This window comes from Rhinolophus sinicus, linkage group LG09 (genome assembly GCF_036562045.2).
Source record: "Rhinolophus sinicus isolate RSC01 linkage group LG09, ASM3656204v1, whole genome shotgun sequence".
Classification (NCBI taxonomy): Eukaryota; Metazoa; Chordata; class Mammalia; order Chiroptera; family Rhinolophidae; genus Rhinolophus; species Rhinolophus sinicus.
This window is the reverse complement of record NC_133758.1, coordinates 19,662,698-19,687,382: the sequence shown is the minus strand read 5'-3', so window position 1 is coordinate 19,687,382 and position 24,685 is coordinate 19,662,698. Positions and strand designations below refer to the sequence as shown.

The 24,685-nt window shown below is 47.5% G+C and overlaps 1 protein-coding gene across 2 annotated transcripts; it reads left to right on the top strand.

Moving 5' to 3' along the window:
- The first annotated feature begins 875 nt into the window (after window positions 1-875).
- LIPG (lipase G, endothelial type) lies at window positions 876-23,544 on the top strand. Of its 2 annotated transcripts, XM_074339999.1 has the most exons (11): window positions 876-1,092; window positions 2,104-2,233; window positions 5,055-5,236; window positions 6,870-7,049; window positions 8,192-8,303; window positions 13,075-13,296; window positions 15,072-15,314; window positions 16,024-16,144; window positions 17,023-17,244; window positions 19,927-20,031; window positions 21,529-23,544. In XM_074339999.1, exons 2-11 carry the CDS (start codon window positions 2,137-2,139, stop codon window positions 21,548-21,550), a joined length of 1,506 nt encoding a protein of 501 aa, XP_074196100.1. In that variant the 5' UTR covers window positions 876-1,092; window positions 2,104-2,136; the 3' UTR covers window positions 21,551-23,544. The 2 variants fall into 2 exon arrangements, with proteins under 2 accessions (XP_074196100.1, XP_019577031.2); XM_019721472.2 differs by lacking the exon at window positions 876-1,092 and having other exon boundaries at window positions 1,846-2,233.
- Window positions 23,545-24,685: the final 1,141 nt, after the last annotated feature.

Here is a 24,685-nt window from a genome sequence, read left to right as displayed (position 1 = left end):
TTTCTTGTTAAGGTTCTGGGGGCCATGGCTTTGAGCAACTCAGAACAGAGATAGGGGATTTTTGACTCATAGGTACTCATTGCCTCAGCTACTGATGAGATAGAGCCATTGCACCTAAGGGCTTGCATTTAGAGGTCAACTGGCCAAATCAAACCTAGAGGGGAGAGACCTGGTTGACAAGATTTCCTTGAAACCTGCAGGCTGTCTTCGTGACTCACTTTTCCCATCTATAAACTGGAGATAATATCTGACATATTTGTGTAGTTTGCCAATAGACTAGGAGGGCAGGAGAGGGTCAGAAGCCACATACCTGGCAGTGTCATTTACCATCCCATTGAGTTTTATACTCAAAAACTAAAGCCAGCCTGCCTCTTGTTAATGAATTATCGCACAGGGGAGGGACAAAGCGTGCTCCGCTGGCAGCTGGAGTAACAGAACCGGGATAGGTCGGAAACAGGACCTGCTCCTCGGGACTGGTTACCCCACACAGATCTTGCAGGCTGGGGCCCCGGCACCAGGGAGGAAGGAACGCGGGGCTGCTGGGGCGGTTTTCCTCCGCAGGCAGGAGCGGGACAGGTTCCTGGCGACCGCGGGGTTACTCGTGGCCAAAGGTGCAGTCTTGCAGAGCCCGCTCAGCCTGGCAGAACGCGGTGCGATGGCGGTGCGCAGCCTGCGGCGGCACTTTCTACCTCTCCCACCGCCTCCGCGTCCCCCACGGTTGGTGAGGCAGCCGCTCTCCGGTTGCCCCGGCCGCCGCCCTTCGGGAGCCCGCGGCTCAGCTCGCGCTTCCCTGCGCCAGGCGCGGATTCTGGGCCAAGTTCACTGGCGCGCTCCATCCTCGGTCCCGGGGTCCCGCGGGCGGAGCGGGAGCCAGGACCCAAGACCTGAGGGAGAAGCCGGGACGCGGATCAATACAGGGAAGGAGAGGAGGGGAAGATGATGAGAGGAAGAAGCTGCTTGATTCCACTCAACAGGTAGCTGGGGCGCGTCTGCGGAGACTCCGCGCTGGTCACGCGTCTAAGACCCCCAAGTTCAGCTCACTGTTCCTTTCGGGGAGCGCCGCCCAGTACCCTCCAGTCCGCCACCCCCAAGGTAAGAGAGCGCTTACCACGTGGCAGGCGCCGCACTAGGAGCGCTGTACTACGTTATCTCCTAATTCCCCCTACACCCCGAAGCGGCAGGAACTGTTACCGCAGGTACTGGGGACGAAGGAACAACCTTGGAGAAGTTAAGTGGCTTGCTCCGGCTTTTGCAGCTGGTGGCGGATGAGAGGACTCCGAGATGGGTCGGTGTGATCCTGACGCCGCGGCCACCGTCCCCAGTCCCTCAGCTCTGCCCGGTTATTGTCCTATTACGCTTGTCTGCACCTGTTGAGGGCCTCGCTGGGCGGGAGTGAAGGAAGAAGAGAAGGACTAAAGGGGCGATCAGGGACCCTTGGCCTGGGGTGCAGAGAGAACATTCCGGCGCGGGGGTGGCTTTGCACTTTGGAGAGGATAACCTTCCTTCCCCTGGGCGCAGGGTATCGGGGCAATGGACCCTTGCAGTGGCAGGGGAGAGCGAAGAATCTGGGGTCCAGGAGTGGGCACTAGGAGAAGTAGGGAGCGTGGCAGCCTGCGGAGCCTGCGGAGCAGGCGGGGGCGAACGCAAGGCTGAGCGTGCGGAGCGTCCACGTGGTGGGTGTGCGGCGCTTCCATTCAAACTTTGGGGAGTCTCGGTTCTGGCGTCACGAAGGTGTGACCAATCCGAGTCCCCGGAGGGGAATAAATTATGCAAATCACCATCTGGCGATGGGTCAGATGACTCCGATAGTTTAAAAAACCTACCTCTCTGGGAGCTCGCGGTGTGACAGTGGCGAGCCCTTGCTTCCACCGCGGGGCTCACCGTGAGGGCAGATCTGGCTCTGGTTCTCATTCAAGCCTCTTCACACTCCCTCCACCGCCCCGCCGCTCCACTTAGCCAAGTTTTCCACCTCCACTTTCAGGTGTCTCAGGCCAGCACTCTCTGGTCGAGGGAAGGTGCCTACTTAGGGTCTTACGGGCTCCGACTGCTGGAGACCCCGAGAGCCCAAGAGGTGTTTTTTTGTTTGTTCGTTTGTTTTTGAAGTCCTGTTTCGCGGAAGGGTGCGTGGCGGGGAGGATGAGAAACTTCGTTCTTCTGCTCTGCCTCTGGGGCGCCTATTGTTGCTTTGCCGCAGGAGGCCCCGCGCCCCTTGGTCCAGAGGGGCCGCTGCAAGGTAACGTGCACTTATTTTTATTACCACCCCCCAGCTTCTTTTCTGTGCCGGGCCCCCTCTGTCTTGCCTACCCTTCTTCAGTCCCTTCTCTTTCCTGTGAAATCCTTCCTTTCTCGCTGCGCTTTCCATTGGCTCCTTCTAGCCAGCCTTGCAGGTCGTTTGTCGCTCGGCGCTTCCGACCAGGGCATCTCTAGCGGGACATCCGAAAGGTCGCACGCACGCTGGCGGGTGTGCTCGCCCGCTCGCCCTCGCCCCAGCCTCTCCCATTATTTGGGTCCCTTCATCAGGGCTGTCCAGTCGGCCCAGTTGGCTGCCCGCAGCTCTCCAGCCTGGCCCTCGTCTTTGAACCTGGAGGTTTGCGAGTCGAGGTTGTGAGAAAGCTCTCTCACGTGGCGCCCCTCTTGCGTTTCATCTCGGTGTAGGTGTTTTGCGAGCTAAAGTGGCAGGGAGCATTTGGTGAGTGACTTGTGCCCAGAAGCTATTGGGTTTGTTCCTCCAGCTTGCCAGCCTCCTCCCTAACACTCTTTCCACCCTCATCCCTCCCGGCCCCACCTGCTCTTCCTCTTCCTACCTCTCTCTTCACCTTCCTCCTTCTAGCTACTAGCTCTTCTTTTTTTTCCCTGAGTTCTGCATGGCAGTCTCTTCCACTGGAAGAAGCTGCCCAGGTGGAGTGAGGTAGGATCACCCAGAGGGAGTGCCAGGGGAGCCCCTGCACTGCACCCTCTTATTTCATCTTTTACTCTAATGCTGAGGTTCGGCCAAATGGTATCAGTCCATGTCGGCATATCGATGGGTGAGAAGATTAATTTGAATGAATGAATGAATGGGAAATCGCCTTGCTTTCCTTAGCATGTCTCCAGCTCTCTGCTAAGAAGTGTGACCTGTGGTAGGTGGGATCTCTAATTCCCATCCTGTAAAATGCGAAGGTGTTTGTCCAACTTCTGTGTTTGTGATTCTCCATATTTGTGTGCCATTTGATTCATTCAAAGAAGTTTTTACTGCATGCCTGCTTAGTGCCAAGCACTCTTCTAGGAGCAGGTGAAAATGCTTGCCCTCATGGAGGTTACATTTCAGTGGCAGGAAGACAGACAGGAATCTAATTAAAATACAGAACTGGTGCTTGGTATTATGGAGAAAAACAAAGGAGGAAGGTATGGAGTGCTGGTGGGAGAAGGGGGTGCAGTTTTAATCTGTGATCAAGTTTCTCTCCTTGAGAAGTTGACCACCAAGAGCAAGAAACTGAAGGAGGCGAGAGATTGAGCCATGCGGACATCTGGGTGAAGATCAATCCTAAAAGTCTGGAGTTGAAGTGACCAAGATGAGAATAGTAGGAATGAAGCTAGAGAACTCGGGTCAGAGAAGCCAGCTGCTAAGGCAAACCTTTTATGTCAATATGTGGGTTTGTCCACCAATCTGTCCCAGGAAGACAGCAGACTCCTTTCCCTTCTCTTCTAGAATTCCCCATCTGGTCTCTGTGAGTAGCTATCTGGGTAGAAATTAGGGAAGTGTCAAGTTAGTTATGTCCATGGTTCAAATTTCTGCCGGTTGGGGCTTTTGTTCATTGCTTTAATGACAAAGTTCAGCTCATGTGTATTTAGTTGCATTTTCTGGAACCTTATCCTTTTTACATCTGGTTCATTTTTGTCCTCCACCTGCCCCCATTCACCAACCCCCTTTCCACGACTCTGGTCTCTCTTTCCATGATTCCATTTGCTTCTTAACTCTGGGATAAATGAAACTCCTGGGATGGTCATTTGATATCTTTCCCCCTGATTTCTAAGTGACAGGAGAGTTTAATTTTCTAATTTCCTAGCTTGTTTTTCTTTTTGTTTTGTTTTGTTTTGTTTTTTGGTATCAAGGGATGGTTTCCTGGATAGATGTCTGGAAGAGTACTGGATGGGGTTCATTTAGGACGGTCAGAAATAGGGTGTTGATGATAGCATCTAGTTTTTAAATGCCATAGGGACCGTCAGTGACATCAGCTGTGTTTTGGGAGCAGTGCCATCTAGGAGATGGTGACCAGTGGATCTAGAGAGAGTGGTTTTGCTGCTCTTATGAGTTTCTCTGTGGAAACTAGAGTGATGTCTGGCACATGCCCGGCACTGCAAGGAGCACTGAGGATGCATGAGTTTCTGGATTAAGTGCTGGAATCAAGATGGGAACACTAGGGGAACATAGGTCGACAGCTTCTTACCTCCAATTCCAAAATGCAAAATCTCTCGAAATTGGAAAATTTGGTAACTTGTCTGGCAGCAAGACCTGGCCTGACCTGGCCTTATCTGACCTGAACTGACAGGAGGCTATTTGCAATTTTCTTTTTGCCCTCGAGTGTGAGTAGTCATGTATTCCCCTGCAGATTCTTAGAGTATTTGATGAATGGGGAATGCCTTGCTGGGGGTGTTCTATAATACATGGTATATGTACCATAATGTTTTCTAAAATGTGAAGATTTCTGCATTCTGCAACTGCGCTCGTCCCAAGTATTTCAGGAAAAGAATTGAGGACCCATACGCTAAAAGGAGTACCTTGAGGGAAGGAAGGAATATTAGTCTTGAGAGGGAAGGAGAAAGAAAAGCAAGACACCTGTTTATTTCAGAGTCACGGTCATTAATACTAGTGACTAATTAAGACTCTTAAATGTAGATGGGATGGCTCCCTTTTATAATGTCTTTGCAATTCTTCTGGGAGGTAAGGAGGAACCATTCAGCCTATGTAAAAACTACAACCCAGAGGGGTCAAGTCATTCACTCAAGTTTGCACTAGAATTAGACCCCAGATACTCCAGCTTGCTAGATGCACCCACTCTGTTCTTTTTCCCCAGATGAACTCCACAAAGGCAGGGATGTACAGGCTGCTGCCAAACCCAGTGTAAGGTTCAACCTCCGCACCTCCGAGGACCCAGAGCATGAAGGATGCTACCTCCCTCTCGGCCACAACCAGCTCCTAGAAGACTGTGGCTTCAACATGACAGCCAAAACCTTTTTCATCATTCATGGATGGACGGTGAGTCTGGGGGAGGGAGCTCTGTAGCTTTACGCAAGATTTGGTTTCCTTTGTTTGGGTCAATTAAAAAGAATACTGGTGCTTCCAGATTCCACTCTCTTTCTCCCCCTCTTTTCTTGTGGGCTGCTTGTATTTTAGACAGCTGTGAAGAATGTAATGGGCACTTCGCTGAGGGGGCAATCTGAACTCCAGCAGGGTGGTATTTAATGCTGGCACACAGGGCTTTCAGAAAGTGGCTCTCCTGAGGGCAGCAGCCCAGCTCCATTGGCTCTTAAGAACCCCTCTAATTACACTTAATTACATTGGTCAACCACTGCCTCACGGGGGCCATCCCTCGGTAAGAGCTGAGCTGAACTGAAGCAACTTGACTGGCTCAGAGAATCTATGAAAAGCCAGCTGGCCTGGCTTGCTGGCCGCTGTTGGCATGGTGCCCTCCTGTTTGCATAGAGGTAGCTCCGTTTAAAGGCACTGGGGCTCTTTATGTGCCCTAGCTGAGCAATTCACATTGAAAGACCCATGACAAACTTCAACAGAAAAGGGCTTTAACACTCAGCTTCAGAAGCTTTTGACCAGTGAGGGATTTGTTCATTCATATAATGACAGTCTATAGGAAAATGGCACTATTAACTGAGCAGGTTTCTGCCTGGGCTAATTGGGAGGGGACATTTCTTCTCTTAATGATGAGAAATTCATATCCGTTACACGACTCCTAGGTCTTTAGGTCTATCACCAACAGTTGGGGTCAGGCCTGGGGTGGTGAGGGGTTAGGTGCCTACCTACCTAATGTGATTGAAGAGATGATTAAAAGCCTGTCCATCTATCCTCACTCCACAGCCCAGGATTAGAATCGTGCATTTGAACCTTTTAAAGTCCTCCTGTCAAAATGCAAATACAAACTGTCTGCAACTTACAAATGGGTTGCATTCCAGAAAGTTCTTTTGTAATCTGTTTGGAACTTGGAACAGCAGTTTCCCATAGAAGCAAGATTGTAAATGGCATTTGGATTCCCAGCCCAGGCACAGAAAATCTGTTTGTCTAATGATGTACTTGTGGATAGGTTTACAACTAGACCTTGTTGCCATTTATACTTTGTTTCTGTGGGAAAATGTGTTCTGAGTTCTAATTTGGCATTCCTGGGACAGATCTTCCCTACCCTGGGGTCAAGCGGGATGGCAGAGATGGGTTGTGAGAAGGGGTCATTTGTTAACTCTAGGTTTGCCTAGAGGACAGCATCTTCCTGCATCTCCAACAGGGTAGCTAATTCTCCAGGACAACCCTTCCCAGTTGTCTTTGAATGATGGAGTAGGCCACTTGCCTGACTGTGGTAGGGACATAGGCTAACCGTAGGTCAGCATTGCCACCAATGCACATCTCATCATGGCCCTATCAGACAGTTGGGCAGCAGCAATGAAAATTTTGATGGGAAAACCTGGGGCTATGGAAGACAAACATCCATGTAGAAATCCTGCCTGTCGCTGGTCCTGCTCACGTGCAAATGTTTGATCCCTGATCAGTCAAGATGAAGGTTCTGGAATCAGCTGGGAAGAGGGTCACGGGACTGAAGTCCATATTCATTAGGATGTCTGAAACCCAGAGAGGAATTTTTTTTTTTAAAGTCCTATTTTCTCTGCAGATGAGTGGCATATTTGAAAATTGGCTGTACAAACTCGTGTCAGCCCTACAGACACGAGAGAAAGAAGCCAATGTCGTGGTGGTTGACTGGCTGCCCCTGGCTCACCAGCTCTACACCGACGCTGTCAATAACACAAGGGTGGTGGGACATAGCATCGCGAGGATGCTCAACTGGCTGCAGGTAATGGGATGAAAGGGGTCATCTTCCATCATGAGCAGCATCTTGAACCCAAACCTTCTTAAGAATATACAGGTCAGACTGCGTTCCAGTGAATCAGATGTCTGATCAAAATCTCTGGGATTCAACATTTTACTGAACTAAGTATTGCTTGAAATACTTGAAAGCTGGCACTGATAGAGAGCCTTTTAAGTATTGATATACCTCTGGATTTTTCCTATTACTTTATCTGCTGGAAAAATGTTTGCCTTCTTGGTCATTACTTGCTGATCATAGAAACGGATCCCCTTAGGTTGGTTGGGAGTGGCCAGGGGCCAGATTGGCTTGTACTGTTACAAACCTACTGATGTCCTTTCTTGCGTCTGAAGGGTGGCTGTCCTGAGAGTGGGCTGGTTCAAACAATTGCAGTCTAATGCCTCCCTTACAATAGTAAGTGTGAGAAACAGATCCGGAGGTCTTAAACTTACTTTTTATAGGTTAATCATTTGCTTGAGATCAGTGGCCTTACCTGGAGGCAGGGGTGCATTGGCAAAGTGACCTGATTATCTGGGCAATTCCAGCCTGAACTTCCTTTTGTCCACGGAATTGGATGAAGTATGTCAGAATCCTGGTCAGGGTTCTCGGCATTTCCTCAGCCTAGGTGGTTTTGTAGAGCTTGTTTCCTGAGCTATGGTGGCAAATCCCCACCTTCTCACCCCCCACTGGTGGAGTGCCCTGTCAGGGTCCGATGTGAGGTGGGCTTGTGAGGGCATAGCTCCTGAGGCCTCAGAGGGTGGGTGAGGAATATGCTATCATAACCTGTGGGTGGCACTGGCTCCAGTGAGCCTTTGCTTTGACCTCCAGACTGCCACCCTTCCCCCCATTAGATAAGGCCAGAAAAAACAGAAAACATGTAGGGGAAGGGTCAGGTATGCAGCTCCTAGTCACAACCTGCCCCCAGGACTTGGCATTTGAAGTGCCACCAAGTCCTTTGACCTCCCCTTACCTGGCTATGTCCCATCTGTGTTGCATTGCCAGCAAAGCCAGCTGTGCCCCTGGAAGGCCCTGTCCCTGGCTCCTCCTCATTGTGATTGAACCGAATTGTTGATGAGTCTGTGGGCTCAGGACCACCCTTCTTACTCACAGACTTTTGTGACTTCCTGCAGGAGAAGGAGGATTTTTCACTTGGGAATGTTCACTTGATCGGCTACAGCCTTGGAGCTCACGTGGCTGGGTACACTGGCAACTTCGTGAAAGGCACGGTGGGCAGAATCACGGGTAAGCTCTGCTTCCTCCACAAACAACTCGTCCCTGAGCTCCTTTAGCTCCTCTGACAAGCTGGCTGTTCTGAACCAAACAGGCAGTGGGGGTGAACTGTAGAGGGTTAGCTTTCGAAGAAACCTGGAGAACAGCTGATCCAGAGCTCTTCAAATGTTCTGTTTAGTCACAGAGCCCTTTCTTAAATCAAACTTGTGCAGCACCCAGTATATGAAACAGACAGAAGGGCTGTGCTGGTCAAAGCTGGGTAGGTGGTGGGCAGTGTTTGCCTTGCTATTTGGGCTTTTCCTTTCCCCAGAGGAATCGCAGGGTCCCAGAGCACCAGGGAACACCATTTGAAAACCACTGGTCTGGCCCAACAGGTGAAGAAACACCCAGGGGCAAATAGCTAATAACTAAAGGGCAGAAGTGAGGTGGCACCCTGACCTCCAAGCTTCTGGGACTTATTTCCCACTTCCACCCATGATACTCCAGGACCTCAAGGGAAAAGAGCGAGTGATGGATCCTGGTTTGAATTCCTCCTCATTTCTATTTCATCCACCAACAGTCTCTTTCCAACGTTTAGCTGGCATACTTATTAGTGATAATTACCTGTTTAGAATGGGTGGTTCAACTTTGTCTTTGAAGAGACCTTTCTGGTATTGGTAACCCAGATCGTCAATAGAAAATTGAGCTTTCCGTTTCAGTGAGCTTTTGATGTGAGCGTTTGGATCAAATCATTTAATGATTGTGAAAAGTGGAAAAGATTCGCTTTCCCATTTTAAAGCCCCCTCAGATACAAACACAGGGCTTCCTCTAGGCTGAAATGAATGGCAGATTTGTTGCCCTAAACTTTTATCCTTCCAGCATTCTTTTACTCGTCCTCACTCCCCGCTTTCCCCTCATCCCCGACATACTAAGGGCCCAACTGCTCACCTAGAAAGAGTTGATTAATTGCTTTCCTAGCAGCGTTTTCATTTTGAAACAGGACTCAGCAGAAGGGCATCCTTAGCTAAACAATGACTTACTAAAGGTAGAATTTCAGGTTGTAGCAGTAAGCTGGTGGGGCAGAGTTTTTAAAAATATGTATTTGTAAGGTTTTAGTGGATCTTCTTAAATCACTGTCCTGGGCTTCAGTCTAATGTGTGTGCAGATGTACGCTCTCCTTTCGATCCAATGATTTGATTCAGCATAGTTTGAATGCTTTATTTTTGTTTACCAAGACCGCAGGCCCTGAGCTGTGTGAGAGGGCAGTGATTGTGTGGCCACGCATGACTGCTCATTAACCCACTGCCAGTGCAAAGCTGTTCGACCTCAAGCCACTCTGGGTCCTGCTGTCTGAGCACCTCCTCCTGGCCCCCAAGAGAAACATGATGTTAGGGTCGGGGTGGCCGTTCTGGTGGGGGCCAGCACACCCCAGGCCCCCACCAGAGAGCCACTGGCAACACGGACAAGCTGCAAAGCCTCCCGTCCCCTATTTCTGAATCTCAAATCAGATGGGGCTGGTGAGGAGTGAGTGTTCCAGTTCTTTCCCCCTGCCTGTTTGGGTGGCAGCTGCTCTGAGATGTGGGCTTCGCTGGGAGAATGCTAATGTTCTTTGTGCTGTCTGCCGGGAGCATGGGGGCTGCATGTCCTGAGTGCAGCCCCTTCTTTCTGGCCTTTCTCTGTGGAGCAAGGGCCTGGGGTGAGCACGACAGGAAGGAGTGGCCTCTGTCCAGTTACCAAACAGCACCTCAGGGTACTTGGCTGACCTGACGCCAGCTGTTGGACATGTCTGAGGGAGGAGGCTTGCGCACTTCCCTCTCCCCTTGGACTTCTCATGGGCCTGGCTGGGAACCACGCGGTCCCGACTGGTCAGAGGACCAGGGACTGGGGAGTCCTGCAGCTTGAAGGGTCCTTAGGCCACTGATGCTGCTGTGCAGAGGCGCCAGGGGGTCCTTAGCCTGGAGCCTGCACAGGGATACCTGAACCCCAGTCTTGCTTGGATCAGAGGACTATGGACTAGAGTTTGTTGAGAGAAGTCTGTGATGTACTAGGGAAGAGGTTATATATTTCGAATTGAACCTGTGTCTAGTTAGTTATAAATAAATAATCAAACAGATTCATTCATTCAAGAAATTCATTCATTAAGTGTCCAGTCTGCAGGCTCTGGGCTAGATGCTACCTAACGTCAAGGAGTTAATGTATGACAGGTATTTTATGCTATCTCTGAGCCACAGAGCACTTAGGCAGAGGGAGTCCTTTTGGCTTCATTTTACAGATGTGGAAACTATGTCAGTGCTTAAATAACAGGCCCAAGATCTTGTACCCTAAGTAGCAGAGCTGGAATTCAAACCCAGCCTGTCAGAGTCCAGAGCCTGCACCTAACCACTATCCTACATTTGCCTCTCTTCTGTTAGTAGAGATAAAGTAGCTGTTGCAGTGTAGCAGGCTCTGCCTAGTCAGGCCAGGATGCAGAGGGTTTCCTGTGTGTGTATGTGTGTGCATGCATGTGTGTGTGTACGAGTATTCCACTTGCTGGAAAGAACACTTTGGGAGGAGTCTGGCCGAATGCAAGAAGGGGTGGTTCTCCATCTTCTCTCTTTATGGAAGGGATAAGTTCTCTCTCCCATTCCTAATTTAAAAAGTAAATTGTGCAACTTTTCCCCAGAGCCCATGGGCCCTGGCTATGTGTCAGGCCGGGTCAGTCTGGGTAGATGAAGGCTCAGCCTGGCCTCCAGCCGGCCTGTGGAGAAGCCCTGTCAGCCGCCTGCATTCCTGCAGCGCAGCTTGGTTTCCATGGCACTGACTGTCTGGTGGAGACTTCTGTTCACACCAAGCAAAGAGCCCCTCTCTCATAATGGTTACAAAGCAGAATGTTCCTCTTTCTTTTTTTTTTTTTTCCTCCAGAGGACATGGCAAGAGCAGGGAGAGGCTGCTTGTGTCAGTACTGTTGTCCTTGCTGTCTCTAAAAATGAGCAATCATGGGCAACTCTGGGAGGACACTGCTTTTGTGCCATCTTTCTTTTGGGTCCTGGGCTGGGGATGCGCCTGCGAGCAGCCTGGGCACCCTTTTGCCTCCATCTCACACATGTGCATCTAAAGTTCTTCTGGAAACGATTTAGACTTTCAACCTCTACCAGTTCTCAGGAGTAATGAGTTCCACAAGTTTACTGGCCACTCTAGACAATAGCTCTGCCTTTTGTTTATCCTAAAATTCCCCCTCTCAAGCCCCACCATGTGCTCCCAGGTTCTATGGCACTGGGTTCTGGGTAACACAGTCCTACTACCCAGCTCTTCCTTTTTGTGACTCTGCTCTTGGTCCCATCTCCTCCCTGCTTAGGTGTTTTGAGATCAGGGTTTCTCAACTTCGGCACTGTTCACATTTTGGGCCGGTTAATGCTTTGTTCTGGGCGCTGCCCTGAGCATAGCTGGATATTTATCAGCATCCCTGGCCTCTACCCACTAGATGCTAATAGACTCTCTCACCCTCCCCCCAATTGTGATAACCAAAAATGTCTCCAGACGTTGCTAAATGTTTCCTTGGGAGCAAAACCATTCCCAGCTGAGAAGCACTGTTCTAGACTAAACGGACCGCCTTCTGCTGCTGCATAGATTCTTTTCTTAACTTTCTCTCTCTGTGTCTAGTGCAAGGAGACTTCTAGGTTGGTATGAATTCAGCTCCCATAATTACTTGGGTTTGGGAATAGTAGCTAGTATTTACATTGACTTACTCACTATCTCACATGAACTGCATGAATTAAGACATTCAGATTCTATTTTATAGGTGATACTGAAGCATAGAGAGAATTTTCAAAATCTGGCCTATAGACCATGTACTTTTAGGATCACCTGGGGAATAAATATATTTCTGGGCTTTATAGTACCAATCAGAATTGCCAGGGGGTCAGGGAATCTGCATTTTATGGTTTGCAAATTCTTTTTGGATAGTTTTACATTTATGTGTGTCCAAAATTAAAAGATGGTGGAAGTCTCTCTTATAGTTGTCATTACCTGTCCAATTCCTTTCCTGAGCCTCTCCCCCAGCATATATCCACACTGGTAACAGGGGGCTGGTGTGTCCTTCTAGAGCGTTTTGTAGCTTCAAAGTGGAATCTGAATTTGTAACAAGCTCCCCAGTAATATTCGTGGTGTTTCAAATGTGAGAACCAGTACTTTATACAGAGATGCTTGACTATTCAATACAGAAAGTTTGCTGGCAAGAAGGTTTTCTCTTTGCAGCTGCAAAATAGAGGAATTCTGGAGGCCTGGGATATGGATTCTCAGTATATCTGGTGTCCCCCCACATCCCCACTCTTGCCATTCCACCCCTGGACTGGATTCATCACTAAAGGAAGAGGGAGATTAAGTCCAAACACAAATAGCTCAGTTTGGGGAGACTGAGTCTTCCCTCCAGAAGATATAGGTAGCTTAGTTATTCTGTAAAATGCCTGTTAAACTGAGGCTGTGAAAGGCCCTCAGTGGCAGAATAAATGGGATGGATGGCTCAGTTTCAGCCAGCCTGAGTTCTTTCTAGAACTGCTCTGGTTCTGACAGTCCGTGGTTCCTCGGAATTGAGTGTCAGGATAAAGCTTGTGGCCGGCTTACTGAGTCAGCTGAGGTGTCAGGACAGGTGAAGGCTCCAGAAGACTCTGGAAGTCCCTGGACTGCCAGCCCCATGCTTGCCAGATGGATTCATGGGGCTGGGCTCGGAGGACGGTTTCACTCTGCACACACAGACTTAACGTTACGCTGGGATGGAATGACTCGGAGCCCCTGACACAGTTGATCTCAGCTTCCCCTTGTGCTGTAGGTTTGGATCCTGCTGGGCCCATGTTTGAAGGGGTGGACATCCACAGGAGGCTGTCTCCCGACGACGCAGACTTCGTGGACGTCCTCCACACCTTCACGCGTTCCTTCGGCTTGAGCATCGGGATTCAGATGCCCGTGGGACACATCGACATTTACCCCAATGGGGGTGACTACCAGCCGGGCTGTGGATTCAACGATATCTTGGAGTCAATTGCATATGGAAGTAAGTTCCTTATTTTCTGCTTCACGTCGAGGTTTGATTCAGTTATCACATTTCCTCCTAAATCAGCCAGAGCTGCTTGAGCTCCGGCCACATTCATTTTGTTATTCCCACTTCCTCCCCACAGTGGCCCTCCAACACTGTGAACAGCCTTCCCGTGGTCTCTGCTCTGCTTTCTCATACTTTGAGGTCACAGTTATTGATGAATTTTTTAAAAAACTAAACGAATACATGTTTGTTGAAGAAAATCAAGCAACATAGACTTGCTTAAAGCAAAAAATAACCCTTCCCACTCACCATCCACTCCCACTCTTACTTGTACTCAGAAGTAGCCAATAAGAATGAACAGTTTAGTGTGTATCCTTCTGGTCTTTCTTCTTTGCAGATTTATTTTATATGTGTATGTGTGCGTACATTTTCCAAAATCACATTGTTCTGCAAATTTCCTTTTTCAATTATAATATATTATGGACAGTGATAAACTTCAGAGCACATAGGTTACTTACCTTATCCTTTTTGAAGGCTGTATAATATTTTATAGCACATATGATGTCATTTTTTGTAACACTGTAAAGTAAAACCAAGATGCTTTCTCCATTCACTTATCATTTATCTTCTGAATGCCTGAGCCTCTTCCCAGGAGACTTGGGATAAACTGAATTTGCTGCTGAAATGGAGGTGTGGCCCCAGTGACCAATCCCTTTCTGGGTTTCTCATTCACTCACTGTCTTGGATCCTGGTAGCATTTTTAAGTCTTAGACCCAGTCAGCTCTCTCCAGTCTGATGCTGTGCCCTTGGGTATCCTACTCTGTCACTCAGACTGTTGCCCTCTCCCAATGTGGTAATATCCAAGTAGCCCCTCAAGGGCTTGGAGGTCCATGCAAGGGGAATTCAGCCCTGCCTTAGAGGATGGGAAGACGGCATTTCCTAAGGCTGGTGGTGTTAGTGAGGAAGGGGTAGGGGTGGCCTTGCCAAGCTCTTCTTAAGGTCCCAGGATTTACTTGAACTATTGGCTTTACCCTCTGGTTACAAGAAGTAATGATGTACTATGGGCCAGAAAAATCCAAATTATACTCCTAACTTTACAATCAACTGTATGATCCTGAGCAAACCGCTTCATTTTCACAGGCCTTTGGGTCATAATCTATAATTGAAAGGATTAAACTACAATGGGGTTGGCCAACATTTTCTTAAAGGGTCAGCTCGTAAATATTTTGGATCTTGCAGGCCATGGAATCTCTCTTTCAACCACTCTACTCTGCTGTTGTAGCATAAAAGGAGCCATCTATGATCTATAAAAAAATGAGCATGGTTGTGTTCCAATAAAACTTTATTTACAAAAACAGGTGGCCAGCCTGGAAGCTGTAGCTTGCTGAGCCCTGGACTTGAGGATGTTTAGCATCTGATCCATTTCCAGCCTTTTGTGACTGTGCCACCTTATCAGGAATTAGTGACTCCTATGGCACCACTGGTCTTCATTACCCTATTTAGTGCCTATTATATGTGCTCTCGGGCTCTTTATTGCTTTGTGTGTATTAGTGCTATCTTCCCACCTGGAGAGCAAGCAGTTAGGTGGCAGGAGTAACCTTCAGTTCTTCTACATCTTAATGGGAGTCTAACACATCACTGGGCATGTATTAAGAATTACACAGACAAGAGCACTAACAGCAACAATGAAAATGGTTATTACTGATGAGGTGCACAGCACTTACGGATTGAGCAGGCAAATCACCGAGAAGTGGCTCATCCTGAGTGTTCTCTGTCTCCCCGTCCTGCAGCAATCGCAGAGGTGATGAAATGTGAGCACGAGCGGGCTGTACACCTCTTTGTCGATTCCCTGATGAATCAGGACAAGCCGAGCTTTGCGTTCCAGTGCATCGACTCCAACCGCTTCAAAAAGGGCATCTGTCTCAGCTGCCGGAACAACCGTTGTAATAGCATTGGCTACAACGCCAAGAAAACCAGGAGGAAGAGGAACAGCAAGATGTACCTAAAAACCCGGGCGGGCATGCCTTTCAGAGGTAACCCTCAGTGTCCACAGTGCCCTGAAGCAGGACTTCTGTCTTTACCCTCCTTCTAAATACCATGCTGTGGAACAGGGCACACCGCAGCCCAAGAGATACGGCCGGCAGAGTTAACTCAAATCACAGCCAATCAGATTACACTGCGCATGCCCTAGGAAAGTTAATCTTTAAAAATGAATGGTGGGGACTCCTTTTGTGGTAGAAATCATTACTCCATGATCATAGTACCAATATCTTAACTCTCTCTTCCATTGAACTTTTCAAAGCGGTTACATATTAGTTTTCTCATTTGATCGTCACAACACATCTGAGGTAGGACCAACAGGGGTTCAAAAGGATATCTTGCCTTTTTATAACATATTATAAAACCATAAGCTTTTGTGGTTATGGTGGGTGTTATTTCACATGAGGAAATTGAGGCTTAAAGAGCCTTGGTCCTTAATTCAAGGCTACACAGCAGGAAAGTAGCTGGGCCAGAATCCCCAAAAGGTCTCCTGAACCCCAAGTTCAGAGCTCCTTCTTTTATACCTCAGTAACGTCGTATGCCATTGGACAGAATGAGACCAGAGAGAAGCTGAAGGCTGGGCTGGACCAAAAGGATGACAGTCCATAAAAACTCAAATATGCTGCGTGACTCAGTTGGGGTCAGGGTGCCCTGAGATGACAAGCAAGGATCACAAATGTCTTTGTTCTGCCTTTTCTGCAGTGTATCATTATCAGATGAAAATCCATGTCTTCAGCTACAAGAACATAGCAGAAATCGAGCCCACCTTTTATGTTACCCTTTATGGCACCAATGCAGACTCCCAGAGTCTTCCTTTGGAAATGTAAGTTACAAGTTCCCTTTGCTGGGGTCAGGACAGAAAACAAGTCAGTTTCAGAATGAAAAAGCGCAGGAACATGCAAACAGGAGCAGGAAAGTGTAGTCTGAGTGCCATGGGGAGGAGCTGGGCGGGTCCAGCGGCCTCTGCAGTCCTCTGTCCCTTTGTATGCTCTCCATCAGGCCCTTGATCCAAAACATTTCTGAGAGGGAAGCTCCTGGGATGAATCAGCAGCGTGAGAAGCTGCTGGCTGAGCTGGGCAGGAAGTGCCATTTCATTTTAGACAATACCTGACACCTGTGGTGTTAGGGAATTGGGAACATAAAGGACATCATTCCTGGACCATGTCTAATCATCTGCGGGAAGGGCAGAGAGCAACCTATATATTTGTTGAGCATGCCTAAGGTACCAAGCGTCATGCTGAGTAATGCGGGGATTGCAAAACAACATCAACAAAGTACACGCTCTCAGGGCTCAGGGTTTAATTGGAGGACCAGGTTTGTATGCATACAAATGGGGGCAGGTAGGCTCCCCAGTTGCCAAATCAGAGGGGCAGGCGGAGTTCTGAGAGGAAGAGGCTACTGTTCTACATGGTATGAGACGGTGAGTGAGGATGTGCCTTCTCTGTACTTTCTCATTTCTGTAAATGGGGAGGTGCTCAGGAATGGTTTTGATAAGAAGCTGGGGTGCTGTAGCAAAGTTAGTTTTATGTCAGCATGGAGAACAGCTGAGCTTCCGCCTTGGTCCTGCTGGTGGGGTGTGGATGGCATGGAGGAGGGACCTCTCACTCGTTTCTCTCCAGGCTGTGGGGGGCAGGTGCTATCATTGCTTCACCCCGCACAGTGTGGCAGGAAAGGGAGACCAGCTTTTCTCTCCCCTTGTAGAGTGGAGCAGATCAGGCTGAATGCCACCAACACCTTCCTGGTCTATACTGAGGAGGATTTGGGAGACCTTTTGAAGATCAAACTCACCTGGGAGGGAGAATCTCAGTCCTCCTGGTATAACCTGTGGAAGGAGCTTCGCAACTACCTGTCTCCAACCCGCAAGTCTGAGCAGGAACTAAATATCAGGCGCATCCGGATGAAGTCTGGGGAAACACAGCGGAAGTAAGTGCCTAGTGAGCCTTTGTGGCCCCAGGCAGTGGTGAGCAGAAGGCACATGCCTCCGCAGCGTCCTTGTCTTTGCTAAGCAAGCACCTTTAAGCCTTCTGTATCCAAAGCATGTGGGCAAACCCTCAAGCACCTTTGCAAGGAACAGTGAATTCTGGAGCGAGTTCTCTGTTAACTGTTGTGTAGTTTGTGCCCTGATCACAGGCCCTCGGCTCAGAGGGGTGGGCAAGTGGGGGCTGGAATTCAGGCTTTGTTCTGTTTGCCAAGCCCCATGTTGGCCCTGGAGGGAGGGAGGTGGCCCCTGCTTCTAGACAGAGCTCTTTAGGAGTGCTGCCTTGCTCTGGCATCCACACAACCAAAAATCTTTGCTTGCTCTGGTGCCAAGCACACCAGAGTATCAAGTCCAGGGAGCCCCTGGGATGAGGTCTGTGGGAGGACCTGGTTTTCCTCGCCGACTATTTTCAGAGCATTAGATCTCTTCTTTGGAAGCTCTGAGTCAAGGACATGGGGTGGGGTCCTGACGTCAAGTAACAGAGAATCCTCTGTGCTATGCCAGCTGGCAGTTTCCCCATGTCTGTTAACACCAAGCCTAGCATGAAAAATCCAGGACTTTATCTATGAGGCTCTTAAAGCGTGTCTTGACTCTCTGTGCAGCTTCTTTCTAAGTAGAAGTCAAGCAAGTCTGGAAGACCTTTGTCAAGAGAGGGGTCTTCCTTGGTCAAGTCCTTCAGCAGACTTCTGGGAGGTCACTGCCAGTCTTGGGGTGGTAGGAAGCAGCCTCCAAGCTCTTTGTACCTCATCGGGCATTTTCTCCATTACAGTTTCTATCCATCACTTCTGGCATAGCTTGGCTGTGGGGGTTGGGAGAGTAGAGGCTTGGGTCCCTTGTCTGAGTGATTCTGGTCTAGAAACTTAAGAACTGGAGGGGGTACTAGCTGGAGGGAGCTGTTAGCACCAAGGCTGTGAGCTAAATAATTGTGTGTCTTTTTCCTAAGTGCAACCTGTGCCTGCAGGGAGGGGTGGGGGATGGTAGCAGAAAGATGATCATTTTTATGAAACATTTCAAATATAATGAACCACTGAAACTTTTACAAATGTAAGTTTGTTTTCATATTGGTTTCAGATAGAAGATTTCAAAAAAGTAACGCATTACAGATAGAGTTGAAGCCCCTTGTGCCCTCCCCCTGTCCGATTCCTCCCCTTTCAAACCAAATGTATGAAATCTTCCAACATTAACTAATGTTGGCGTCTTTAGCTCCTTCATGATTTTTATACCTTTCGTATTTCTGTTGGTATCCATACCAGCATGGAGAATTGTTTTGGAAGTTTCTGAAGTTGACATGAATTGTTTTGGAAGTTTCTGAAGTTTACATGAATGGATATATCCCTTAACAAGTTGCTTTTTTTTTCATTCAACATTGTTTATGAAATTTATCCAATAGGTATAGATCGAGTCTATTCACATTTAACTCCTGTATGCAAGCCATCATTGTACAAACAGTAGTTTCAACATTGTTCTATTGACTATTTAAATGGTTGCTACCTGTTGGCAGTCACAGGTAGTGCTGAGATGGTCATCCTTGGACACTTTCCTTGTGACGTGTGGAGGGCTTCTTTGGGGCATGGAATCACTGGGTTATGGTATATGTCTTCTCCAGCTTGACTAGGTATTAATTCCTTCTCCAAAGTGTTTGGACCAATTTTCCATTTTAGCCATAGAGTAACAGTGTCCCTTTCCCCTCCTCCTCACCGACATTTGCTGGGACATTCTTGTCATTCCATTGGGTGTGAATTGCTCCCCTACAGTTGTTTTCATTTTTTTCCTGATTGTGATAAAGCTGGTCACCTTTTTGTATGTTTATGTGCTGTTTGGGCTTCCGGGTAAAGGTTCTTAAAGCTGTTCTCATTATGGCTTCTGTCCTCTAGGTCAGCGTCAGGGTCAGGTGTCCCACACATGTATAGTTCATGGGGTCATGCTAACCACACACCGCCAAGGCTGGGGTAGTCCACATGACTTGGCTGTGAGTTATAGGCAAAATGGTATTTAGACCACTGATTGTTTCTGTGATCTTGGTTGTCCATTTCCTGAATCTTTGATTTGAACTCGCAGCTGAGGTCCACTTATGCTTGTTGATGGATATTTATGAGCACCATATACTGGAGTTTCTCCATTTGAGAGTTTACAGTCTACTGTAGATATAGCAATCCACAAGCAATTCAAGGCAGTGTATAATGTATTGAAATAAGATGAAACATTCATTATTAACTCCATGCCATAAGAAGTAACTAGAGCAGCAAAAGCAACATTTATACATATGAGGATATGCTTTGCTATTAAATTGAGAGGTCAGGGCTTGGGCAGTCAGGGAGGCTTCAGAGAGGTCATGCCTTGAAAGGCAGACAGTCTTTTTTGGATAGACAGAGGGAAGGAGGTGTAAGATGTGTGATTAAATACAGCGTGAACCAAATCGTGGAAGACGTCAAAGTGAGGCATTAGAGCGCTTGCAGTTGCAATGGGGAGTCCTGAAGGTTCTTGAGTCAGGGTGTGGCATGATGAAAACGTCTCCTTTCTCCTTGCTCTGTCTACCTTGGATCCAGACACACCATCTGGCCAATGCACAGCCATGTACCTTCCCCTCTAGAATTGTGGCTACTTCTGTGGTTTCTTTTTCCTCCTAGATTTACTTTGTGTGCAGAAGACCCTGAGCACAGCAGCATATCCCCTGGCCAAGAGCTCTGGTTTCGCAAGTGTCTGGACGGCTGGAGAATGAAAAATGAAACCAGGTAACTGGGACTGTCTCATATGTTCATACAGCACGTGTTGATGGGTCACCTAGCATGTGTGGACATGGATCTTGGCACTTGAGACATAGCAGTGAACAAAACAGATAAAAATCCCTTCCTTTATGAAGCTGACCTTCTGCTGGAAGGAGACAGACAAGTCACTGGAACATACAGGATGACCAAGGGTGTTAATATTCCTTTGCCTCTTGTTCTGCCTCACCCCACAGGGGTCACAATCCATGGTCCTGGTGGAATGAGGTCTTTCAGTAACTACATACCTGGGATTGGTGCCCATGCCCCATCTTAGACTGAACTTCTCTGTAGTGACTGGGGCTGTGGGAAATTCCAGGGTTCCTAGCTTCCTTCTGGGTACCCAGTTGGAATGAGTCGTTGGGTGTGAGGTAACAGGGAAGTACAAGGTATAGTCCTTTTTGTTAGGTTTTCAGGAACCCGAGTTGGTATGGGGATATTGGTAGGCAATTCTCCGTTTTTGAGAAGCAGGAATGCTTGTGTGTGTGTGGTGCTGAATCAAACAAAGGGGCCATCTTGCGTCAGTGTCCTATTGTCCCATGCTGGAGTCCCATTATTTCAGAATTGAGGAAGGCTGATATCTCATGGTATGAGACAGTGAGCACATCAAAAAGGGGAACCTGTCATATACCCTCTGAGCCTAAACACCTGCTGAGGAGGGAAAACAACGTCCCACTGAGCCCCACTTCTTGCCCCAACCAAGGTCCTAGATAATAGTGCTGCTGCCGTACAGTGAGCACGTAGCATGTGCCCACCCGTATGTTATCTCATGTACGTGTATCATCACCACCATGCACTGGTGTTGGGGAACCTGAGGCTCAGGGTGTCACTCTTTCCAGGTCCCCCAGCTGGTGATGGCAGGTGAGGATAGAAACAGATTGGTTTACTTTAAAGCCTGTGCTCTTTCTTGAGCGTGGAGGTTCCACTCGCTCGGATAAATCACCTCACTTCCATCTGGGTATCAGTTATCAAGCAGCTGTGCCCGTGCTGGGGTCCCCTGGGATTAACTGTCTGCCAACCCAGCTGCTCTGTCTATAGCCTCTCTTGTGTTTCTTGATCCAGGCAATTCTCCCCTTTTTGAGAAGCAGCTCTCCCCACAATTGTGTGTGTGCATGCATGCGCGCATGTGTGTCTTGTGTTCACGTGTGTGTGTTGCAGGTGAGTATTGTGCTAAGTATGTAAATGCAAGCATTGAGATGTATGGAACTGAGAACCCGGAGAGGGCTCAGTGTGGTCTTTCTCAAAGTGAATCTGTGGCTTGGTGGAAGAGGGGAAGGAAGAAGCACTCAGGCAGGACCTTTTCCATTTGATCTGGAAGGGAAGCAAGGAAAAGAGTGCGGTAGGTATGTAAGAAAGCATAGTTGTGAGTTGAACAAGGCAGACCCACAATCCAGGGTGTGTGTCAATATGGGCTGGTGTGTAGGCTAAGCGAATTAATGAATACCACTCTCACTTGATTCCTTTCAGGTCAAATGTGGAGCTTCCCTGAGGGTGCCAGCAAGGCCCCCTGCCCTGTCTGCGAAGCACATGGAGGAAAGTTACTGCTGAGGACCCACCTGATGGAAAGACCCCTTTCGGCCTTGACCCTGAAGCACAGGGAAGTGCCTACTTGCTGGGCCCAGGATCTTGCTTCCTATGACAATTCGGACTTCTTACCAGAGGGGATAGGCACTGCTGTTCCTGCTGTTTCTGCTGCTCCCCTAGCATAGCTCTAATGCCAGACCTGTGTGCAAATGGCCGAATGCCCAGGCCTCTTTTACACACCGGGCTGGTTTCTAAGTGACTGGATGAGCCTGTGCTTTGCCTGACAAGGAACACTGGCTCTGCATGGAAGTGGCTCTGTGTGGAAGGCTGTCTGCTGCCTGGCCTGACTTGAGTCACAGTGGGAGGTCGTCCCTCTGGGAGCTGACTCATGTCAGGATGGCAGATCTGTGACTTTGTTCACCTAGAGAGAGGAGATGAGCTCTTAGTAGTGCTGAGACCCTTGCTGTTGGGGTTCAATGGGCTGCATCGATCAATATCAGTTACTTTTTCAACATTCTGTCCTGCTCCTTAACTCACTCTTTATAGCACACATCATTGGGTTTCTTATTTTTGTATTGCTCATTTTTTTGATTGGGCAAATGTTTCTTAAGCACTTAACCTTAATGGGGTTGGAATTTGTAGACTCCCTTCCAGTTTATATGGTCCGTGAATATACATGTGATGAAGGCACAAAGGGCATTGGGGGAGAGCTACAGGATGTAAGAGTTGGGGACCCTGAGGCTTTCAGTAGTTTCTATCTATTTCTTCTGAGTTATGACGTGCACTTCCCCTAAGAGTGACATGTTTGATCACCAGTAGAGTAGCAAACAGAGTATCATATGTGCTGGGGACCAGGATGGTGGCCAATTGCTAGATACGATTGATTTGGAGCAAAGTCTCTTCGGTTCATGAAGACAGAAGGTATCACATATGTTACATGTATCTGTTTATACAGAGCATCACTTGTCAAATGGCTGGTGCTAAAATTTAACAGTGTGTTTTCCTCCTTGGAATACCTTGTTCTAATACTAGCCCATTTTCTGTGTTAAACGTCTTGCAAAAGCCTCCAAATCTTCATTTGAATTAATATACATGATCTCCCCCTCCCAGAAGCCCTTTTTTACTTTCCGAAAGATTTGCATGTATTGTCACCTAATTAGAGACACAACAGGAGGTGAGCTGGGCAGCTGTAATGTTATTATCCCTATTTTACAAAACTGAGGCTCAGTGAGGTTCAGCCACATGCCTAGAATTATATACCAAGTTGGTAGTGGAGCCAGGTGATGACCCAGATTTCCTGGAGGCAAAGTATGTGGTATGTTGGTCTCTGTAACTTTATTAAGACTTCTATCTCCATCTCATCAACTTGACCCAGATGTGACAAACAAGGAATTTTTTTCAGAGCTCGCCATAAAACCCGAAGCCCTTTTATTAATATATAACCAGGAGAACAACTGTGCCAAGGGGTTGGGCTTTTTATGGCTGAGATTTATTTGGAAGGAAATATGATGTCAGGTAGGGGGAAGAGTGGTTTTCTTTGTACTTAGTTTATTAAAGGATACTATTTTAATCTTGTGCCAAAGTTGTCATTGTTCAATGCCAAACTTCAGAAGACATAAGCAATGAAGTCTTAAGTCAAGGTATTTTCTCAATCCAATTGTGTGCTTCTGTTGCTTGTGTGATTGCATTCTAACCAAAGCGGAGCTTGTATCCTGGTTATTTCCATTTTAGCAATGGAAGCCTTGGGAATCGAATCCTCGGTGGGTCCTGTATTTATACATTTAGCTTGAAGACTTTTTTGTATATGATGATGCTTTTTGTAATGCTACTTAGAACATTATTTATTTATCAAGTGTTTATAATGTATAAAACAATATATGGTTAGTTTTTACTTTAAGATTAACCAATTTCAAGATTTAAAAATTTTAATAGTGAAAATAATAAAAAATCTGAAAAATTCGTGGTCTGGCAACTCATTTCTTGAAAGTTGAGAGAATTATGGCTGCCCACGTCTAGGGTTTGACAAAAAGTTACTTTAATATGAGGTATAGTCTCTATTGGATACTAATTGTTGGTAGGAGGTGGACAACAACTAAAGGACAAGAAGAAAAATTATTTGAGTTGCAGTAGAAATATCTGAAGGTGGATGTTAGGAGGGGTGGCCTAACACTGGGGAACATTAGTGAGGATATGGGTTTGGTAGCACGTGACCTAGAAGACAGTGACATAAACCAGGTAGAAGTTGATTTATCTATTGTTTTAACTCCCAGCTAGTATTAAGGTTCTGTTCCATAAAGTCAGGACGGTCTAGGCTCTTAGTTTTTTTGCTGTGTCATCCATAGGATGTTCCCCTCATCCCTTCAATCCAAAGTACCCCCATTAGGTCCCCTTCCAGCCAACTGTGGGAAAGTGGAAACAGAAAGGAGGCACATGTCCCCTCTTAAAAGCATGACTGAGAGGTTGCCCACCTTCTTTTGGACAGAAATCAGAGTCACATGGGAAACTGGGAAATACTATTTTTATTCAGGTTGCTCAAGGCCCAGTTGAAAATCCAGTTACTATTTATAAAAAGTGAAATTGGATATTGCCATCTGTTCCTCAGGAATTAATTTTTATTTCCTAGAGGCAGGGAGATAGACCAGGGCACCCTTTATTTTTTTAATTAAAAAAAAATTTTTTTTTTTTAAATAAATTGGTGAATATTGGGGAACTGTGTGTTTTTCCAGGAGCCATAAACTCCATGTCAAGTCGTTTTCAATCTAGTTGTGGAGGGCGCAGCTCACTGGCCCATGTGGGAATCCAACTGGCAACCTTGGTGTTATGAGCCCTGCGCTCCAACCGCTGAGCCAACTTGCCACCCCCAGGTCACCCTTTAATTCATTCTATTTTGTATTTAATTTTTAGTATTCTGAAACTGGTCTATCTCTTGAAGTTTGATGAAGTACATCAATTTGACTTCATTTCTGGTCTTAAATGTTGCAGTGTTTTAAAATGAAAAGAAATCTCTCTGTTAGGGGTTTTCATGCTGGTGGAAAGTAGCTGCTCTTTATTTTCTCCTAGGACATTCTGAAATATTAGGTTTAATAATGGCAGTAGGGGA